The 19,149-nt window shown below is 54.7% G+C and overlaps 1 protein-coding gene across 1 annotated transcript; it reads right to left on the minus strand.

The window, feature by feature from the left end:
- Positions 1 to 11,731: 11,731 nt before the first annotated feature.
- On the minus strand, positions 11,732 to 19,139 carry NXNL2 (nucleoredoxin like 2). The gene is made up of 2 exons (XM_032866727.1): positions 18,838 to 19,139; positions 11,732 to 11,917 (listed from the first exon to the last, which is right to left on the minus strand). The coding sequence occupies exons 1-2, from the start codon at positions 19,137 to 19,139 to the stop codon at positions 11,749 to 11,751; spliced, it is 471 nt and encodes a 156-aa protein (XP_032722618.1). The 3' UTR covers positions 11,732 to 11,748.
- Positions 19,140 to 19,149: the final 10 nt, after the last annotated feature.

The raw sequence follows: 19,149 nt of genomic DNA on the forward strand, positions 1-19,149 counted from the left end.
AGAGAAAATTATCCAGCCTCAGAAAGGAAGGAAGTTCGGACATGCACCACAATGTGGATGCTGAGCATGATGCTAATAGGAAGACGCCAGTCACAGGGGGAGAAATCCTGCAAATTCCACCCAGACGAGGCACTGGGAACTGTCAGAGTCGTAGAGAAAATAAGCAGAATGGGGGCCTGTAGGGGAGGGAGGATTTGGCCGTTGTTCCACAGGTATAAAACTGCAGGGGGGGTGCCTGGGTGGCTCAGCGGGTTAAGCCGCTGCCTTCGGCTCAGGTCATGATTCCAGGGTCCTGGGATCGAGTCCCATGTCGGGCTCTCTGCTCAGCAGGGAGCTTGCTTCCCTCTCACTCTCTCTCCCTGCCTCTTTGCCTACTTGTGATCTCTCTCTATCAAATAAATAAATAAAATGTTTAAAAAAAAAAAATTGCAGGGGGAGGTAGGAGGAAAAGTTCTGGGCACTGATGGTGGCAATGATGTCACCAAAAAGTGAACGTACTCAACACCACTGAGTCGTATGCTCAGAAGTGATTAACACGGTAAATTTATGCTATGGGTATTTTACTACAATTGAAATTTAAGAACCCAAAAAAGTATGAAGTTTAGTTAATAACCAAGTGAAATAGATCAAGACAAAGATGGATGGCAAACCACCCCCCCCCCCAATACACACACGAAAATTGGACATTTTCCTAGAATCCACGGGTAGGCGTCTGGGTGTCCACTCTCAACATATCTGTATGGTTTGGGGTTTTTTAAGATTTTATTTATTTATTTATTTATGTGAGAGTATGAGGGGAGGAGGAACAGAGGGAGAGGGAGAAGCAGACCCCATGCTGAGTGCAGAGCCTGACGCAGAGCTCCATTTCACAACCCTGAAATCACGACCTGAGCCAAAACCAAGAGTCAGACACTCAAATGACTGAACGACCCAGGCGCCCCAATGTCTCTATATGTCTGAACATTTTCTTAATGAAATAGCAGGGATCACAGCAGCTGGAGGGGACAGTGAGCCATGAGGAGCCCGAGCTCCCAGGAGCAGGCACTGACGCCTACCCGGTGGTAGAAACAGTGTGGTCCCTTCGGAGAAGCTGGGTCGAGGGCAAGGACTGCCCCAGGCTCCATGTTGGGCTGTGGGACACAGCCCTCACGGGAACCATGACGTCCCCATCCGTGCATTCAGTTCCCCACACTTGGAGGACACTGCCACCCCGTTACCGCTTATAGATGCTTAGCAAGTGCCTGGCAGAGCATCGGAGTCAGAATGCAGGGTGGTTGGCTGGTGGGTTAGCTGGGACAGCAGTAGCGTTGTGTGAATAACCTCTGTAACGCCCATCAGTAGAGCACAGGTTTCCTTTCTTTCCAATTCTATTGAGACAGAGCTGACATACAGCATTGTGTTAAGTGTGACAGGCCTTCCCTGGGCCCCTGGGGACGCAGTGCACCAACTTTCTTGGAGCACCTGCCCCCCCTGCTGGCGGGGACCAGAGATGCACAACCCAGGACAGGGGGACCAGAGCACACACCCTCACGGGAGATCTGGGGACAGGGCCCCCTCCCCACAACATACACACGCGTGAGCACACACACACACACACGCGCGGGGAGACGGAGGCCTGGGCCCCGACCCACACTCCGGACTGAACCAGGGCTGGCCACTCGCATCTGCGCACAGAGAGGCCTGTCTGCCTGGGATGAGCAAAAGACACCAGAAATAGTGTCTTGGGAGAAAATAAACTTGCAGTTTCTGTTAGCAACCAAAGGGGCTGTTCCCTGCCTGGGGGCAGTTTTAAATCCAATTTGTGAAGCACATTTCTGAAGGTGGCTCATGTTCCAGGGACCAGAGCATGAGGGTTTTTTGTCCAAAATTAGAATTCATTTCCATTATTGTCACTGTGAGACTTTCAGTTATGTTTAGCGCTTTTGACTATGAGCATGGTTTACATTAATATTTATTCATTTTAATAAATAAATAAATATTTCCAGTAACAACCAAGCCAACATGTATCTGTGGGGATTGCAGGGGTGGGGTTGGGAAGACAGAGTGGGAGGCTGGAGCTAAACCCTGCAGGGAGGGGCAGGGCAGGCCTACTGGGACCCACAGAGGAGCCCTGTCAGGTGCAGCACTGTTTTTTACTTTCCTTGCTGGTGCTGGGAAACGTCTTCTCTCGCTGTTCCCAGACACGTGGCGGGGAAGGACTCTGCTCGTGCACGTGAGCAGGACATACCTGGGGAACTTGTGCTTCAGGAGCCGGAGAAATGAAATCCCAGCAGTGAGAATAAACACGTTTACTACAGAAAACTGTCTGTGACCGGAAAGATCTTCTGGGGTTCAAAAGAATGTTAACACGGCTTCTCAGGGGAGAAAATCCCCGTGATAGGATAATTACACAGAACTGACCGTTTTCCAAAACAATGACAGAATCTCAGCTTCATCTAAACTGTAAGTGGAACATCTAGCTCAGAAAAGCTTCCGGAACTAGCTTGTCAATGGGACCTTTGTTGGCACACTGGGACGTATTTCTGATGTGGACGTTATCTGAGAAAGGACACAGCTATGCAACACAGACGGGATAAAATGAAGAGGACTGGCTTTCTCATTATTTTATTAAAAATTTGGTGCTTAAAGCCACATCAGCGGTGGCTTTTGTCTCTCACCCTGGGCAGACAGCTTGCAAACAGGGCCTGCTCGTGCTCATACCCTCAGGTGGCTTCCCCCACAGGACTCTGAGCAGAGCTGCAGGTGGGAAGACAGCGCATGTGACTCAAGCAGAGACCTGAACAGAGCTGCACCTGCCTGGAATCCCCAAATCCCCATGAGAATGAGGCCAGGTGTGCCTGCTGCAGGACAAGAGCCATATGCCCAGCTGCCCTCTGCCCACCGGCCATGGCACAATGGGTCAGCCCAGCAGAGGCCACCATGTTGGCCCAACCAGTTCTTGGACTTGTAAGTTGAAGAAAACAAGGTGGTGTTTTACTCCTCTGAACTTTGCAGCAAACACTAACTGTGCAGATCCCACATAAGAACAGCCTGCCCTTCCCCACACAAAATTTTGCTTCTCTTTACAAAGACGTGGCCAGGGGTAAAAAGACGCAAAGCCAGCTTCAACTCAAATATCCTTCCAGAGCCCAGGTGAGGGACAGAAAACCAGTGAGTGAGTACGCACAAGGGGCCCTGGGGAGGAGGGGGTAACAGGAGAAGAAGCCAGGGCCTCCCATAAGGACACTTGCCAAACACCGCTGCTCCCTGCGGGCCAGTGTTCCCTGGTGCCAGCCACCTCCCAACCATGGAGAAAAGCTTCTAAGTCACCAGGTGCTGCGCTCAAGGAAGTTCACTTGAAATATGTTTCTGCAGATCTGCAAACAGCGCCTCCACAAACAAGCGATCACTTCCCTTAAATCCCTGCGCTCAGGGCACAGGGTGGCTCAGTCGGTTGGGCATCTGACTTTTTGGTGTCTGCTCAGGTCATGATCTCTGGGTCATAAGATCAAGCCCCACGTCGGCCTCTCCCCTCAGCGCGGACTCGACTTGAGTTTCTCTCTCCCTCTTCCTCTGCCCCTCTGGTTTGTGCTCTTTCAAATAAATAAATAAAAATCTTAAAAAAGAAAAAATCATCTGCATTCACTCTTAGGACCAGAAAAGTGGTTCTATTTGCATTGATGCCTGAGCTCCCCCATTCTGGAGCTTGTTAATTGGGTACTGATGGCCAACCCAGTCCTGCATCGGCCCCCTTTTCCCCCCTGCTCTTCAGCTGCACGTGTCCGCCCCCCGCCAGCAGGGCCTGAGGACAGAAGCTTCTTCACAAGGATGAGGATGAGGCTGAGGCAGGCCAGGGAGACCCAGTGTCAGATGTCCCAAGTAGCACATTCAGAGGTGAGCGTTGGTACGCACCCTCATTACGCAGAGGATGGGGACAATGACAGCCTTACAGACAAGCTACTGACCCATCTCAATGTGGGTCAATACCAGGGTCTTTCCAAGGATCCACATTATGGCGTGTGCCAGTGCATCCATCCCTCTGCTGTGGGTGACAGCACAGTTTTAATGGCTCACGTTTCTTGCATCTGTTTGTCAGTTGATAGCCTTTGGCATGTTTCCAGTCTTCAAACATTTATGAATATCTATTTACGAATCATGAATATTTATGAACAGTGCCACAATAGGCATTTGTGCATGTGTATTTCCACGGACATACATTTTCAGTCCTCCTCAGTGTGTATGTACAAGTGGTTGTCTACAAACAAGTGGTTGTACAAACAAACACAACCTCCTGTCTATAGACACAACACTTCCAAGTCTCACGGGCACTGACCTCTCCATGGGAGCGTGGCTCAGACATTACCACAGATATTGTGGGTATTTCAGACTCAAGATTATTGTATGTCCTTCGGTCGTGATGGCATTTCCAATCACAGTCTGACAGCAAGCTAGTCAGTGCCCCTTGGATGAAAACTCTCCAGTCCAGAGTCCCAGTAGAAGCCAGTGTATGGTACTCACAGGCTTCCATCATGAGGCTTGTCTACACCCCACATTAGGCTATGCACCACACAGAGGATTTGTCCAAACCAGCACTCCAGTGTCTAACCCATACCATTTGAAATTAACAACCCGTGAGGGCTCGGGCAGCCTTAATGGTTCCTGTCCACATGTCCAGTTCATACTGTCAGCAGGATGGGTTTACCAGTCTCCTGTCTCATGACACCCCTACCCACACTCAGGGAAAAATCTGTGCAGACACACTGATTTGTCCGAATGCTCACCCCCATTCGGCTGCCTGCATTCCTCACTGTGGGCCCTCACCAGCAGCAGGGGATGTGGTCTCCAGTCAGACGGGATATCCACTCCCAGAAAACGTACAGCTTTCACACATGGAAACAGGGCTTCAACCAACCAAGAGAAGGCAGGTGCCGAGCCCACCAGCTACTTCATCAGTGTGTAAGGCTGTCCTACCTGTAGGCCCTGGTGCTCCTGCCCACACACAGGGGCCCCTCCACACACCGGCAGTTCGAGCTCCAACCATCTGGGGCCATTAAGCTGCAACTGGGCTCTGCCAGCTAAACCTGGCATTCTGGGTCATTAGCAAATGAGCAAGAGTATTAATTGTAAAAAGAGCACTTACATACAGTTTACAGTGTGCTGGATGCTGGTCTTAGACATTTGTGAGTGTGTGTGTATGTAATCTGTCTGCTCTCCCAATGGCTGAAGAGAAAGGCGTAGTATCTAGCTTACAGATGAGTGCATGGCATTTCTACACATTTACAGGTGAAGACACACATGAGAGTTTATTTATAAACAAAAGACTGAAGCCTGGGGAGCATGGCTCCATATTCCCTATTTGCCAAAAGAAAAACACATCTTGAGAAGCACAAGCAAAGCCCAGAGTCCCACCCTATGTAAGACCACCCAGCATACACCAGGCGAGCGAGTGGACAATGACCTGGGTGGGCACCCAAGTCTACAAAAGCAGATAGTGCTGAAAAAACAGCACCAAATGAGCAGTGTTACAGATGAATATCTCTGCAAACAGCCTCCAAAAACATTAACAAACTTAATTCTAAATCTCATTAAAATAAGAATAAGAAACAGCCAAGTAGGATCCACCCCTTAGGAAGGCAAGGATAGTTCAAAGTGTACATCTAGTCACCAAATTCACAGGGTGAGTAAGTCCAAGAAGAAAAACCACATCATCGTCTGCAGAGAAGCTAAAATGGAATTAAAAAAAAAAAAAAGTTCCGCAGGGGTGCCTGGGTGGCTCAGTAGGTTAGGTGTCTGACTTGATCTCGGTTCAGGTCTCAATCTCACAGTCCTGAGTTCAAGCCCTGCAATGGGCTCCCTGCTGGGCGTGGAGCCTACTTAAAAAAAAAAAAAAATTCAGGGGGCGCCTGGGTGGCTCAGTGGGTTAAAGCCTCTGCCTTTGGCTCAGGTCATGATCTCAGGGTCCTGGGATCGAGCCCCACTTCGGGCTCTCTGCTGAGAGGGGAGTCTGCTTCCCCCTCTCTCTCTGCCTGCCTCTCTGCCTACTTGTGATCTCTGTCTGTCAAATGAAAAAATAAAATCTTTTAATAAAAAAAAAATTCAGTATTCATTCCTGACTGAATTTTAAAAACACTTACCGTAAGTGGGTATTTTCTTCTTACGATAAAAAAGGATACCTTAAACCAAAAAACATATCAAACATGATGGTGAAGAACCAGACACATTCTCACCACGTCCCCACTGTGGCTACAAGTCCATTTAAGGAGAGAGCCGAGCACAAGAGAAGCAAATCCAAACAAAGAAGGCAATGGGGCCACTGCAGGAAGCATGTGCCCCTGTGTGCACTGAGCACTGGGGGAAAAGCAACACACTGGCTGAGGACTGATCCACGTGCTGAAGGGGCCTCTTTTCTATGAAGAGAAACCAGTTACAGGGAGAAAAAGTGAGGAAAGCATGCTCTTTACAAAGGCAATAGCACCAAACACACGGGAAGAGGAACAAGCTCGCAGGGCAGCTGGGGGAGACACCGAGAACCCACGGATCTTAGCAGCTTCTCCTCCAAACTGGGTCTCAATGTCTAGCTTGTTGTGGAAAAACTACATACTGGAGAATACCCAAGAGAATTCTGAAAATTAAGACAAAATCAGGGAAGATTAGCTACCAACATGCCAAACGAGAGTGTGCTTGCCGTGTGAGGCTGGGAAGACCGAGCACGTGCAAACACGCAGAGAGAACAGGGCCGGAAGGCTGTCCGGGTCCTCAGACCAGCCACAGTACGGCTCAGAGCCAGCGTCACAGCACCAGCTGTCCACTAGGGCCAGCCAGGGGACGGAGTCTGGGCAGCTGAGTGTGCCGTCACTGACACAGTCCCAGGTGCAGCCGTGAGCCACAGGTGGCCACTTGATGGGATATAAATTAGTTACAATGAAACATCGCCAAACACTCAGCTCCTCCAGGCAGGAGCCGCGTCACAATGGGCTGGATGCGTATTTCCGTGCACCTAGCACCTTCCCGACATTTCCTAGGTTCCTCTGGCTGGGGGGCCTGGCCTGGCATGACAGGGGCCACCTGTGGCCACACAGTAAGGAGCCACCCCTAAGGCGGGGCTGGACTCAGACAGGGAGCCTATAGGCAGACTCGGCGCTCAGGGTCAGGAGTCAAGGCTGCCATGAGCTCAGAGGGAGCGTGGGCACCCGGCCAGACTCACGCCGGCTGCTGCCCAGGGAGGCAGCAGGTGCACTTGGCCTCAGAAGGACTCCACTGTGCTGTCGCCCAGACTAGAGACGCCTGAGCTGTCGAAGCGCAGCCATTGCCCTGACCAACCGAGCAGAGAAAGGTTTATTCCCCACACGCACCTCAGAAAGGGAGAGACCTATCTCTCCTTCACTCTTTACCAATTCACGCACAAATTCCTTGCGTTCCAACAGAAATGCCAGGAGTCCCCTGGACACAGGTGCTCAACACAGCGACGGTTCAAGATCGCATGGAGCCCGCTGATCTGCGGCCGGACACAGTCTCCACGGGGCCACCCACAGTCATGCTCAGTAGACGTTAGAACCCAGTAAGTCAGGGGCGCCTGGGGGGCTCCATCGGTTGAGTGTCTGACTCTTGATTTTGGCCCAGGGTCGTGGGACTGAGCCCCAGGTTGGCTCTGCGCTCAGTGATGAGTCTGCCTGAGACCCTCTCCTTCCCCTTCCCCAGCTCATACTCATGCACTCTCTCTCTCAAATAAACGAATACATAAATAAACAGAATCTTGCAATTCAGTCAACAAGTAGACATGCAGCATTGAGTACACACCGGTCCTACGAACCAGATACGAAGGCAGTTTCTGCTCTCAAAGTAGTTACTTGCTGGTCAGGGAGAAAGATGTAGATAGACATGATGGATGGATGGATGGATGGATGGATGGATGGATGGATGGATGGATGATGGAGATGACACAAACACACTAGAACAATGTGACAGGTGATAGATATGATGAATGACTGACAGCTAGAGAGACAGATGGAAACCCAGAGAAGGCTGTCCATGCCAGTGACACACAGAAGGAGCAGGGTGCCATCTGCATAGGAGGGTCAGGGAAGGAGCCTCTGAGGAGCCACAGAGGCAGCATGAGCATGGTGAGAAGGTGGCCAGGACACTCATGGGGAGGGAGGATGGGGGGTTTGTCTGGGAGGAGCAAGAGGACCCAGATAAATGGGAGGGCGGTCCCAGGAAGACCTGGCCGCAGTCTGAGGCACTGGGAAGTAGGGACATAACACGACCAGATTTCCACGTGAAGGACAGACCTCGTTGCTGTGTGGACTGCACATTCTGGGAGGTGGGGAGTGGACACCCGGAGCGCAGACAGGGACCGTGGTGGCCATCCAAGTGACAGGCAAGGGGCCAGTTCGAACCCATGCCGCCCCAAACAGGAAGCCCTCAGCCTGTGTGTGTTGTATGTTCTCAGCGCTCAGAACGCGCTCTGTGGGAACAGGCCTGCCCACGTGGCTGCCCTGACCAAGGGGTGGGCGTCGGCTGGCGGCCCCGGAGCCCGGGGGCCCTGCTCAGCCTGCTGACACTTCTGTGGGTCCCTGCTGACCCTTCCCGTCCACATGGGCGCTCCATGGACAACATGGGCAGGAGTCCCTGTGTGTCTGGGTCAACTGCTCTGGTAGTCACCTGTCCACTAGTCCTGTCACAGAAAAAGCCACTTCTTATGTAAACTCAAGTCATACAAGTTCTATTTATCATCCAGACTCGGAGAGCTTTCCTGACACAGCCCCAGAGCAGTCCCTCCTTCCAATGGCCTGTTCCTTCCAACTCTCGGGGTCCTGCACTGACCCTCTGGGCCTTTAAAGCCCTGGGGGAGGCAGGCGGGCAACCAGAGGCAGAGTGTGCAGAGAGAACCTGAGTGCAGAAGGCTCATGGCCACGGGGAAGGCACCTGTCCCAGGTGGACAGTGGGCAGGGATGCAGGAAAGAACCTCTCCAATCCATTGATTCTGCACTATGGGACGAGCTCCGACTGCAAAGGCCGTTTGTGTTCGTGTGTGCATTTAACCAACTGTGCTGTTAGCGCAGCCCCCAGAAGCCTGAGGCAGCAGGCCCTCCGGCAGAGACCTCCACAGCAGAAGCTCTGGGGCGCCCCCATGCCCACCGGAAGGGAAGCCCCCCACGCATGCGGGTACTTTTCCTTCTAAAGCTGGGAAGGGGGGAGGAGAGAGGGATCCCACAGAGAGTCTTAAAAAACCCAAGAGCAGCAGAGAGCTTTGCCATGGCTGGGAAAAATGTTCTTCCTGGCCCCTGTCCTCCAGAAGTCTCACCAAACTTCTTTCCCTAAGAACCTGCTCCATGGACAAGTCCACCCCACCCCCTGGTCCTGTCCCGCTGGGGCTTTCTTTCAGTCAGTGGGTTAGGGTGACTCTTCCAGGAAAGCCAGTCCCCATGCCCGGGATGCAGCATCAGGAGGACCAGGGAGCCTAGCAGACTGAACCCAGACACTAAACACACCGTATGTGAGGAACTGAGAGAGAAGGGGCAAGAGACAGAGTGATTCTGGAGCTGTATTTGGGGAGAAGCAGGAGGAGTCTCAGGAGGCAGGTAACCAGTGGAAATCCTACTATCTACCCCCTGCTGTTCTCTGATGGCAGGATTGAGCCCGTGGCTGCAGGAAGCTTCCCTGTGGGGCAGAGAGATGTGGTCCAGGATTCTAACCCACATCCAGAGTTATCCAAGGTGACTTGCTACCACACCCTCGGCGTGCAGAGACAGTCCTGAACCACACTCCTCCTCCACGACGATGTCAGGCAGACGCAGAGGTCACAGAAAACACGGAGACACAACTGGGGGCCATGGGAAGATGAGAGATGCCATCCAAGACAGAAAAGGAGGCTCACACAGCACTTGGTCGGTTCACTAAATTAAATAAAAACTTAGAAAAGGAAACTTCCCTGTGGTATTGCACGTGAACATGAACTTCTCGCCGCTCAAGCGAACCCGCCATTTGAACACATGCAACTATGCAGCCTCACAGAGTGAATCACAACAGGGTTTAAAGTTGGGGAAACACAAGAGCGAACAACAGCAGGATGTGCTGGGAGGCCTAGTGGGAGCAGGTGGTGCCGATCCCAAGGACCACAGCCGTGCGAGCTGGTGCCGGCACCAAGGACCATGGACATAGTCGGAGTCATCAGACCCGCCCCAGGGACACCCTCCACACCTGCATCCAGAGGTGGCTGTGAGGCCGCTCATGCCAAAGACAGGACCAGAGCACGGGAGCCCAGGTGAATCAGAGGACTGTACCCAGGGCACCCAGAGGAGCCGCGGCCAGGCCTCTGCCCACAGTGGGCCAAGGGAGGGGGTTTCCTGACAGACACAGCCAGCGCAGGAGGGGTCACCTTCAAAATGAACAAGTAAGACCACTCGAGAGGGGAGTTCAGAGCCCAACCCCACTGTGGTCTCACCAACCCCACGGGGTCCCTTCGATCTTTGAAAACCGATGGGCTTCTACTTAATCCCCCAAACCCGCCAGGGTGCCCTGAAGTCCTCCTCAATAAACAAGGAGGGAAAGAACTCAGATTAATAGAAACTACACAGAAAAAAGACATTAAACTCCTTTTACTGTCCTGGGATGCCTGGGTGTCTCAGTGGGTTCAGCATCTGCCTTCGCCTCAGGTCATGATCTCAGGTCCTGGGATCCTGTCCCCCATTGGGCTCCTCACCCACCAGGGAGTCTGCTTCTCCCTCTCCCACCGCCCCTCCCCTGTTTGTGCTCCCTGTCCCTCTATCTCTCTTGAATAAACAAAATCTTAAAAAAAAAAAAAAAACTGTCCTGACAGACAGACACACCACACACTTTCTGTGTATCCATGAACCCAGAGCAGAAGGCTACAGAGGAGGGAGGTGGAAAGGGACTCAGAGAACACACCTGGGGTGTGTGCTGTGTGCATGTGTTGTTTGTATCATGTGTGTCTGTGCTGTGTGTGAGTGTGTGTGTGTCCTGTGGTGTGTGTTTAGTATGTGGTGTGTCTGTGTTGTGCCCTCTGAGAGACAGCCATGCCGCAAACCCTCAGCCGAGGGTCCCGGCCGGGGAGCAGGTGGGAACTGGGCTAGAGGGGACCCGGTATTTCTGGATCCCAGCTGCATGAGCACAAGGGGAGGCAGGAGCTGGCGAGGAACCCCAGACAGACCACCTCCTCCTCTTCTTTGCAAAGACAGCGCTTGGGCCTCTGCTTCCCGGATCCACCAGCAGCCTCTCAAAGACGCCCATCGGATCTTGAAGATGCAGACACAGCCTGGAAAAGCTCAGGGACTTGGAAACACAGAATCAAGCGTTTGAGAACGGTTTCCCACAGCACTCCTCCCTCCTTGCAAGTGCTTGGATTGCCGCGAGGAAGAAGGAGATCAGGGGCTCCAGTGGAAATAGGTTTCTTTATTAAAGCATGTGGCTTCTGCAAACCTCGGCAATAAATGCAGGGGTGAGAGCAAGTCACCAACATAAACAGAGCTCCGGACGATGTATCAATAAATGTATCATCTCACCTGAAGAGCGGGTATAAATACATGTTTCCAGGAGCTCCACATGAGCCTGTTCAAGCTCCAGCTCCCGCTGAGAAAGCTACGCTAATCATCACATTAACTCCTCACAGGCTGTCAGAGGACACTCTTTCTGGGCGGTGTTTGCACCCCTGGTCTGACACGAGTTCCTCCAAGGCAGGCAGAGACTGGAAACCAGCCAGCTCCCCTTCTCCCGTGCTTGCACACCTGCCCGGGCCTGGAGACCCCCACGTCATCCGGAGAAATTCTGAAAGATGTTGGTGGCCGCTACCCAGTTCTGGAAGCAGGCCAGCCCCTGCTCCCGGACCTGCTTCCGCCCTTTGTCGGTGATGATCTCCCCGCTCGGTTTCACAACCACCAGCCTGGGGGTGACTGAGATGTGGTACCTGGTCTTCAGCTCACTGCGGGAAAGAAGAGGGTGGGGAGCGCCGGGTCAGCAGGGGCCGCACAGGTCCCCACGGGCACGTGGGCGGGGACCAGGGCCTCCCCGAGGGCTGCGGAGACTGCTAAGCCTCTGCCCCAGCCTGCCGGCGCACCCTCCCCTGCGCCCTCTGCACCTGCTCTCCCTGCTGCCGGCCTGTCCTAAGCCAGGGCTATGCTAGAGGAGCAACGGAAGGGAGGGAGGGACTCCAGACCTGAGCTGCTCCAACCCACAGCTGTGTGGGACCTCGGAGCAGCTGAACAGTCCTGCAGGCCTGAGAAAATGATTTTTTCATCTCGGCTAATTTAAATTTCAGTAGTCACATGTGGCATGTGTCAACCATACTGGACAGTGCAATTCCAAAACCACAGACACCCCCAGTCAATTTATATCCCTCCTACATTCAAGAAGCGGAAAAATATCGGGGACACACAGCAGTCCAAGTGAACACTCCGTGAGCTCTAGACCAACGCAAAGCCGTGTGAGACTTTCTGCCCAGCAAACTCGAGGACAGGCTGATCGACGTTATGACACATTTCTTGGCTCTATTTCCTGTCAGATGCAGCCCTGTGAGACCTTTTTACACATTGTGTTCATTTATGGGAAGGAGCGTCCACCTTCTTGATTCTTCCCCATAACCTTCCCCGGGATGACTATCCTCAAGACAGGGCGGCTGAGGGAAATCACTCCCTACTTCCCAGGCCAGCCCGCTCAGGGCTCCCACAGGGCTCCCACAAAACTCCCACAAACAGTAAGTGATCTCCCTGATCTGTCCCCTCAGGACTGTGGTCTTCGTGGAAGGAAAGATGCACGTGAGAGCCTCCTGTGCCACATCTCCCCGTGATACCTCCACCACGGCCCTCCTGCTGCCTTCCGGCTCCCAGATGAAACAAACACAAGCCTAAATCAAGCAGGAAAAAATGTATCCATCTCCACCCAACAGAGATGGCCTCATTTTCAAACATCCACGAGACAGTGACAAAACCAGCATGTTCTCGGCCACAAAGGGATCTTAACACATTTCAAATAATCAGGGACACCTAGGTGGCTCTGGCTGAGCATCTACCTTCGGCTCAGGTCATGATCTCAGGGTCCTGGGATCAAGTCCGTCGTCAGGCTCCCTGCTCAGCAGGGAGTCTGCTTCTCCCTCTGCCCCTCCACCTGCTCATGCTCATCCTCCCTCAAACGTATTAAAAAATCTTTAAAAAATAAATGTTTCAAATAATCAATAGCACACAGAAATTGTGCTAATTGGAAACTGGAAACCAAACAAAATAATTTTTAGAATGAGTTTAAAAACTAAATAACTGTATGCTATCCATAAACAGCAGCTCAGACTATAACCCCAGTAGAAGAGAACAATGCAGAATATTCTCTGGACCCCCAGCTGCAGACACCATTAGACACAGAAAGCTGTGGTCTTAAACACTCTTTTTTGAACAAGTCTCTGTGTAGACGAGCCGTGTGTTTGATCCGAGAAGCGCGCCCAGTGCCGCCACAGCAGACACTGGGAAAGGCACACCAAACACAGACATCACAGACAGACAAACCGGACCTGGCTCCAGGGAAGACGCATGGAGCAGGGCTCTGCCAGGACCGCCTGAGGGAGAAAGGAAGACACGGGAGCATTGGGAGTCTGGCGGTGGCCAGTCCTGGCCCGCAGTGGACTCCACCTGCTCGTGGAGGCCCGCGGGTGGGCGTGCTCACTCCTGCAACACCCCACCGCTGCCCAGACTGCAGGTTCCCCAAGAAACCCCACACTGGGCTGGCTACCCCTCCAGCAGCTTCTAGAAGCCGGTTTGCACGGTTTCCCCTAGTTACTCACGTGAGGAGTCACAAATGTCTGAGAAACAAGTCAGCTACCACACACATGTGGTCATTACTGACACAGACACCAGGCCTAACAAACGCAAGGCACAGATGCAGAGAGACACCAACCGGGGGACAAGCCCGGGCCTCGCTCACCAGCCCACAGTTCTGGCAACTTGGGGCAGTGGGGCGGCGGGGGGAGGGGGTAGTGCAGGGTGTGACCCAGGTAAGGGGGGGAAACATCCCCCCCCAGTATTTCCAGAATCCTGTACAACCCCAGAAATTTGAAATGCCTAACAAATTAGCTTTCCCCCAAAGCATAAAACAAACATGAAGAAAAGAGGAACCTCCTGGTAGCCCTTGGTGTAACGGCTGCAGCAAACAGCAGTGGCCCATGAGAGGCTCTGTCCCGCAGCTGGGGCTGATAGGTTCTGTCTGGGCCTCTGCTGTGGGCAGCATGCCCACCGTCTCACTATAGTCCCGATGGGGCTTACCCCCAAGGCCAGGGGTCCCTGGGGCGCCCTAGAGGGTGGTGAGGGCCTCTCCTGGAGGAGCCCACACACACTCCTGACTCTGCACCCACAACCCTGCCAGGTTCCCCCTGTGGCGGCTGCTCCTGATCCAGACCCCACCATGGACGAGCTGGTCGGCAGGAGTGGGGCTCTGGGCATGGGGTCCCCCGACCAGCAGCAGCTGCCTCAGCAGGGAGAGTCTCCTGCCCCTGCTGGTGGGGGTGGAGCCCGCGATCCCACAGGGGTTCAGGACTGCCAGTCTCCTGCATCCCCTACCCCACCCTGCCCCCACCATCCAGGCAGCCCAAGGAGGGAAGCTGAGAACGTGCCCTTGACAGTCTGGGTGGTAGAGCCTGTGGCTTGCTGCCCGCCATCTGCAGCCCTGCACTTTCTGGCATGAACTAGCTGAGGCACAGGGGCAAGCTAGCCAGCCTCCCTGCACCCCAGAGTCCTCACCTACACCATGGGAAAAACAGAACCCTTCTGCCTGGGTTATTGGGAGAGTGAGATGATAAATAGACGTACAGCAACACTAAGGGATCGGCACATAAATGCTCAAAAAACACTAGCTGTTACTGATGGGGAACCCCCGCCAGTTCCAGCTGGGCTACTGTTCAATGGCTCCGCTAACCAGGCCCGGGATGGGTACCCAGCAAACTTAGAAACCATGAGCCTCCTCAGAGCACTTGCGTGTGTGCCAGGGGAAGAGAAGGTGTGAGGTGTGCAGCCTGAGATACAGCAGCCCTTCTGATCCCTCGAGGAGGGACTGGATTTCCCTGGTGGCCACTGGGGGCAGCCTGAGCACAGAGCACACATGGCAGAAACCGGAGGAAACTGTCCTCACTGGCCTCCCTACCCCTTCGAAACTGGCTCCTGGCTACGGGGTGTTGAAGTTAAGCTGATCAACAACCTTTGCTGTTTAAGGTTTGAGCTGTTGCTGTGTTCTCATCCCTCGCAACATAAAACCAGGTCTGACACCACTGGTGCGGGCACAAAGCAAGCCGGGCTTAGGGGAGTGAGGTGGAGTCTGGAATAGACATTTGCTCCAGAATATCTTCAGAGTCAGCCTTCTGGGCCCTCAAATCCCCGCCCTGGCAGCCTCCACCTGGGGACAACCGTAACCTTGGAGCCACCTGGAGAGGCTCGTAAGCATCTCCACTGTGTCCCCAGCGAAAGGAGAGCCCTGTAGCCGCGCACATCGCAGGTGTGAGAACTCGGAGCACTGTGACTAGGGGCATCCGAGTTCCCCCCAGCCCTGGGCGCTGTTGCAGTCCCGGACCCCTCCCTTCACCAAACACAGCGCCTCCTCCTCCCTGGCAAGACCCCTTCCGGGTTGCCATAGCAACCCCAGTTCCAGCCTCTTCCCATCTTGGCCCCCCTGGCAGACTGTGGGCCAGCAAATCTCTCCAGTTGCTCCAGCCGCCCACCAAAACACAGCCCACAGGCAGCAAGCACTGAACAGGGTCTTCCCCAAGCTTAGAGACTTCGGAGGCACTCCTCACAGGGGGCAGCGTCCCCAGGGCAGGTGGAGGGGCTGCCAGCGGGGAAGGGGGGCTCCAGGGTCGGGTGGCTGCAGCACCTGGGCAAGCTCTGGAGGTGGGAAAGGTATGGGGTATTCTGGAACACCAGCCGTCCAGTCTGGAGGGAACACAGGTGCAAAAGGGGCAACAGGAGGTGAGTGTGGGGCAGACAAAACATGGACTGAGCCCCAGAGAGCCGGGGTAGCCCCGGTGGGACCAGACTGCCTTTGACAAGAGGAGGAAGGTTCCAGAACAAGAGTTCATCAGATGTGGACACTGAGGCAGAGGGAATGAGTGAGAATATGCCAGTGGTCCAGGGCCTAAGTGAGGGAAGTAGCAAGGAGGAGAAAACCAGACTCAGCAGAATCAGCACCTGACAGGGACGTACTGGGTCAGGAGGCCGGGGGAGCTGGAACACAGGGCTTGTCGAGAAGCTTAGCAGCAGCACCCACTGGACCCCACCAAGGGGACAGCTCTAATTGGGCCATTCTCTACCCAAGAAATGAAGCCACAGCCAACTGTCTTCTCCGTCCAACGCAGACCTGTCAGCCTGGATGCTGAGGCATCCATCCACCGGGCCCACGGTGGGGGCAGTCGAAGCCAGAGCGGACTGGGGGCCTGCTAAAGTACCAGAGTGATCATAACCTCCATGAAAATCACCATGGAGTGGGTTTTGCATGTGACAGTAGAAGACAGGAATTCCTGCTGGCAGACTCAGAATTGGAGGCTCGGGCACTTGGCCGGTAACAAAGGGCAGGAAGATGGGACATGGTGTCATCCCTACACTCAAGGCTGCTCAGAGGCACCAGCTGCAGGGATGTCAGTAAGCAAGTATGTGCCCAGGCAGGAGGGCTGTGGTCGCCCAGCAGCCATCCGGGCCACTGGCCATGCCCAGGGAACCCCCATGGGGGCTCTCTGCTGAGTTCTCCTCCTCATCCTGGACTCAATAGGTCAGCAGTCGCAGTGGGTGGCCATTAGGGAAGACAGCCCAGGGTCCCTGACCATGATCAACCGAGTGGGGCCCAGGTGACTCCTTTCCTGGCCCCACCTCCCCAGGCACCACACAGTGTGCCTTGTTCCACACACCTCCAGAAACCTCCCCAAAGGCTGCCTGCAGGTGTCCCTGTGCGAGCTATTTCCATGTTGCTTGTGATCTGATTCTGTGTATTCTGGCTGGAATGAGCAGAACTCGGGGTGCAGCTCCATATATTCCCATGGAATAGCCCACTTCCTACCACAGAAATTGCAAGGAGCGCTAATGAGGTCCCATCTGGGAAGTGGAAGGACAAGGAGCTAACCTCATAGAAGGAAAACTGAGGCTGGCTTCTTCCTGAGACCAGGCTGGCCGCCCGGGCCCCAAACTGCTCAGCAGCAGGCAATGGACCTCAGGGGCTGTGACCACATCCCAGGAGAACCAGGAGGAACCCGGCCAGGCCCTCCCCAGGTGAGGCTGAGCAGAGGGGCTGAGGCTCGTGGTCCCCTGGAACCCCTTGGAGGGGAGAGGAAGAGGAAAGGAAGCACCAGGGCATAAAGTCAGGTTCCAGAGGGAGGAGCACAGGCCCCCTCGGTGCCTTGGCAGTGCATCTGTGAAATGGGGCACACAACCACACCACAGCTCCAAACTCACAAATGACACACAGGAACACTGTGACACTGGGCAATGAACGCCTCACCTCCATCACCACTCAAGAAACCCCAGAGCGGGCTCTGCCCAGAACCCCAGCTCTGCCCGACTACCCACACGGTCACACTGTCACCTTCCAAACTGAGTGTGTTCACTCAAAAGCTGCAAGTGACTTGAGTGCTAAGCAGGTCAGAGCCATTTCACAACTACCACTAGAAGAGACCTGGTAACACATCTTTTGCCAGGTAAATCCCTGAGACCCATCCTCACTACATCCCCACTCAGGCTTACTTTCACTGTCACGTACCCCAAACATCAGTCAGACCTTCCCGGAACGAGGCGTCCACCTGGAAGGCTTGAGACTCACCTCCTCACGATCACCCACCCCGTGGGTTAAGGGGGACGGGGGTGGGGGTGTTACACCACACTGACTAACAGCCCCCAGAGAAAAAAGCGTGGCCCTGGGAAACACACCCAGAAACTCACTCCACATCTGTTACAGGGATGCTGGGGTAACACAGTTGCGAGGAGCTATGTAGACCCAAGTCTGGAGGCTGTTGCCACAGCACAGACCTCAACGGACAATCGGTGTCCTGCTCACTCCACTCTGCCAGCCCTGCCGAGAGCCGCACCGTGCTCCCTCCTGCCTTCTTCCTCCTCACCACCACCTCCTTCCTCCCACTTTCTCTGGCCTCCCACCTTCTCCTTCCTTCCTCCTCCCTCCTACCTCCTCCATGCTCCCTTTCTGTCCTCCCACCTTCTCTGTCCTTCCTCCTACCCCCACCTCCTCCCTACCTCCTCCATCCGACTTTCTCTGCCCTCCCTCCTCCCTCCCACCTCCTTCATCCCACTTCCTCCATCCCACTTTCTCTTTCCTTCAATTTCTCTCCTACCTCTCTCTTCTCCCCACCACATCCTCCCTCCTCACCTCAGGTCCCCCCTCCTCACCCCCTCCCACTGTTTCCCTCTTCTCCTTGGTGAATTTTCTTGGCCTCTGTCATTAACTCTGCTGGACTCCAGAGGCTTGGTTCTTTCTACAGTTTGGAAATCGCAGTCAAACTGTACCCAGGCCAGCAGGGAAGGCGTTCCTCCAGCCTTGGTGACCCTGCTGCCCCCCACCCCCGAGGGCCGCTGACCGTGGCAGCACCCACAGTGTCCCCAGTTCTGACCTAAGCCTCCTGAGGCTCCCTCTCCTGCTTCCACACTCCTCCCCAAGTCCCGAGCCCCTCTGAGGGGGGTGTCGACCCCTGCAGCAGCCTCAGCAGCGGGCCCGGCAAGGGGAACAACGCAAGTTTCCCTAAGCCCCGGGAGAGGCGGCAGCCCCTCTGGAGCTGCTGGGTGGCTGGAGCGGTGAGCACTAGGGACGGGACAGGGGAGAGGCCTGCGCGCGGTAGGGGAGGAGCTCCGCGGGGCTACCCAGCCCCCACCCACTCACTGCCGGAGGGGGTCGTAGAAGGGCAGCGCCAGCCAGGCGCCGTGCTGCTCGCGCATGAAGTCCAGCATCTCCCGCTCGCTGCGGTCCGCGGACACGAACACCACCTCCAAGGGAGCCGGGGGCCGCGCCTCTGCCACCAGCTCGGCGTAGAAGCGGCGGAGCAGCGGCGCGAAGTCGCGGCTGGACGCGCAGCGGCCCGCGGCGAAGTACAGAGCCACCACCTTGTTCTGCAGCGCAGCCTCGGCCTCCACCCACGCGCCGTCGCGGGTCAGCAGACACCGGCCGCCGAAGACGTCCACCATGGCCGAGTTG

Source organism: Lontra canadensis, unplaced genomic scaffold (genome assembly GCF_010015895.1).
Source record: "Lontra canadensis isolate GAN:19392208 unplaced genomic scaffold, GSC_riverotter_1.0 scaffold31, whole genome shotgun sequence".
Taxonomy (NCBI): Eukaryota; Metazoa; Chordata; class Mammalia; order Carnivora; family Mustelidae; genus Lontra; species Lontra canadensis.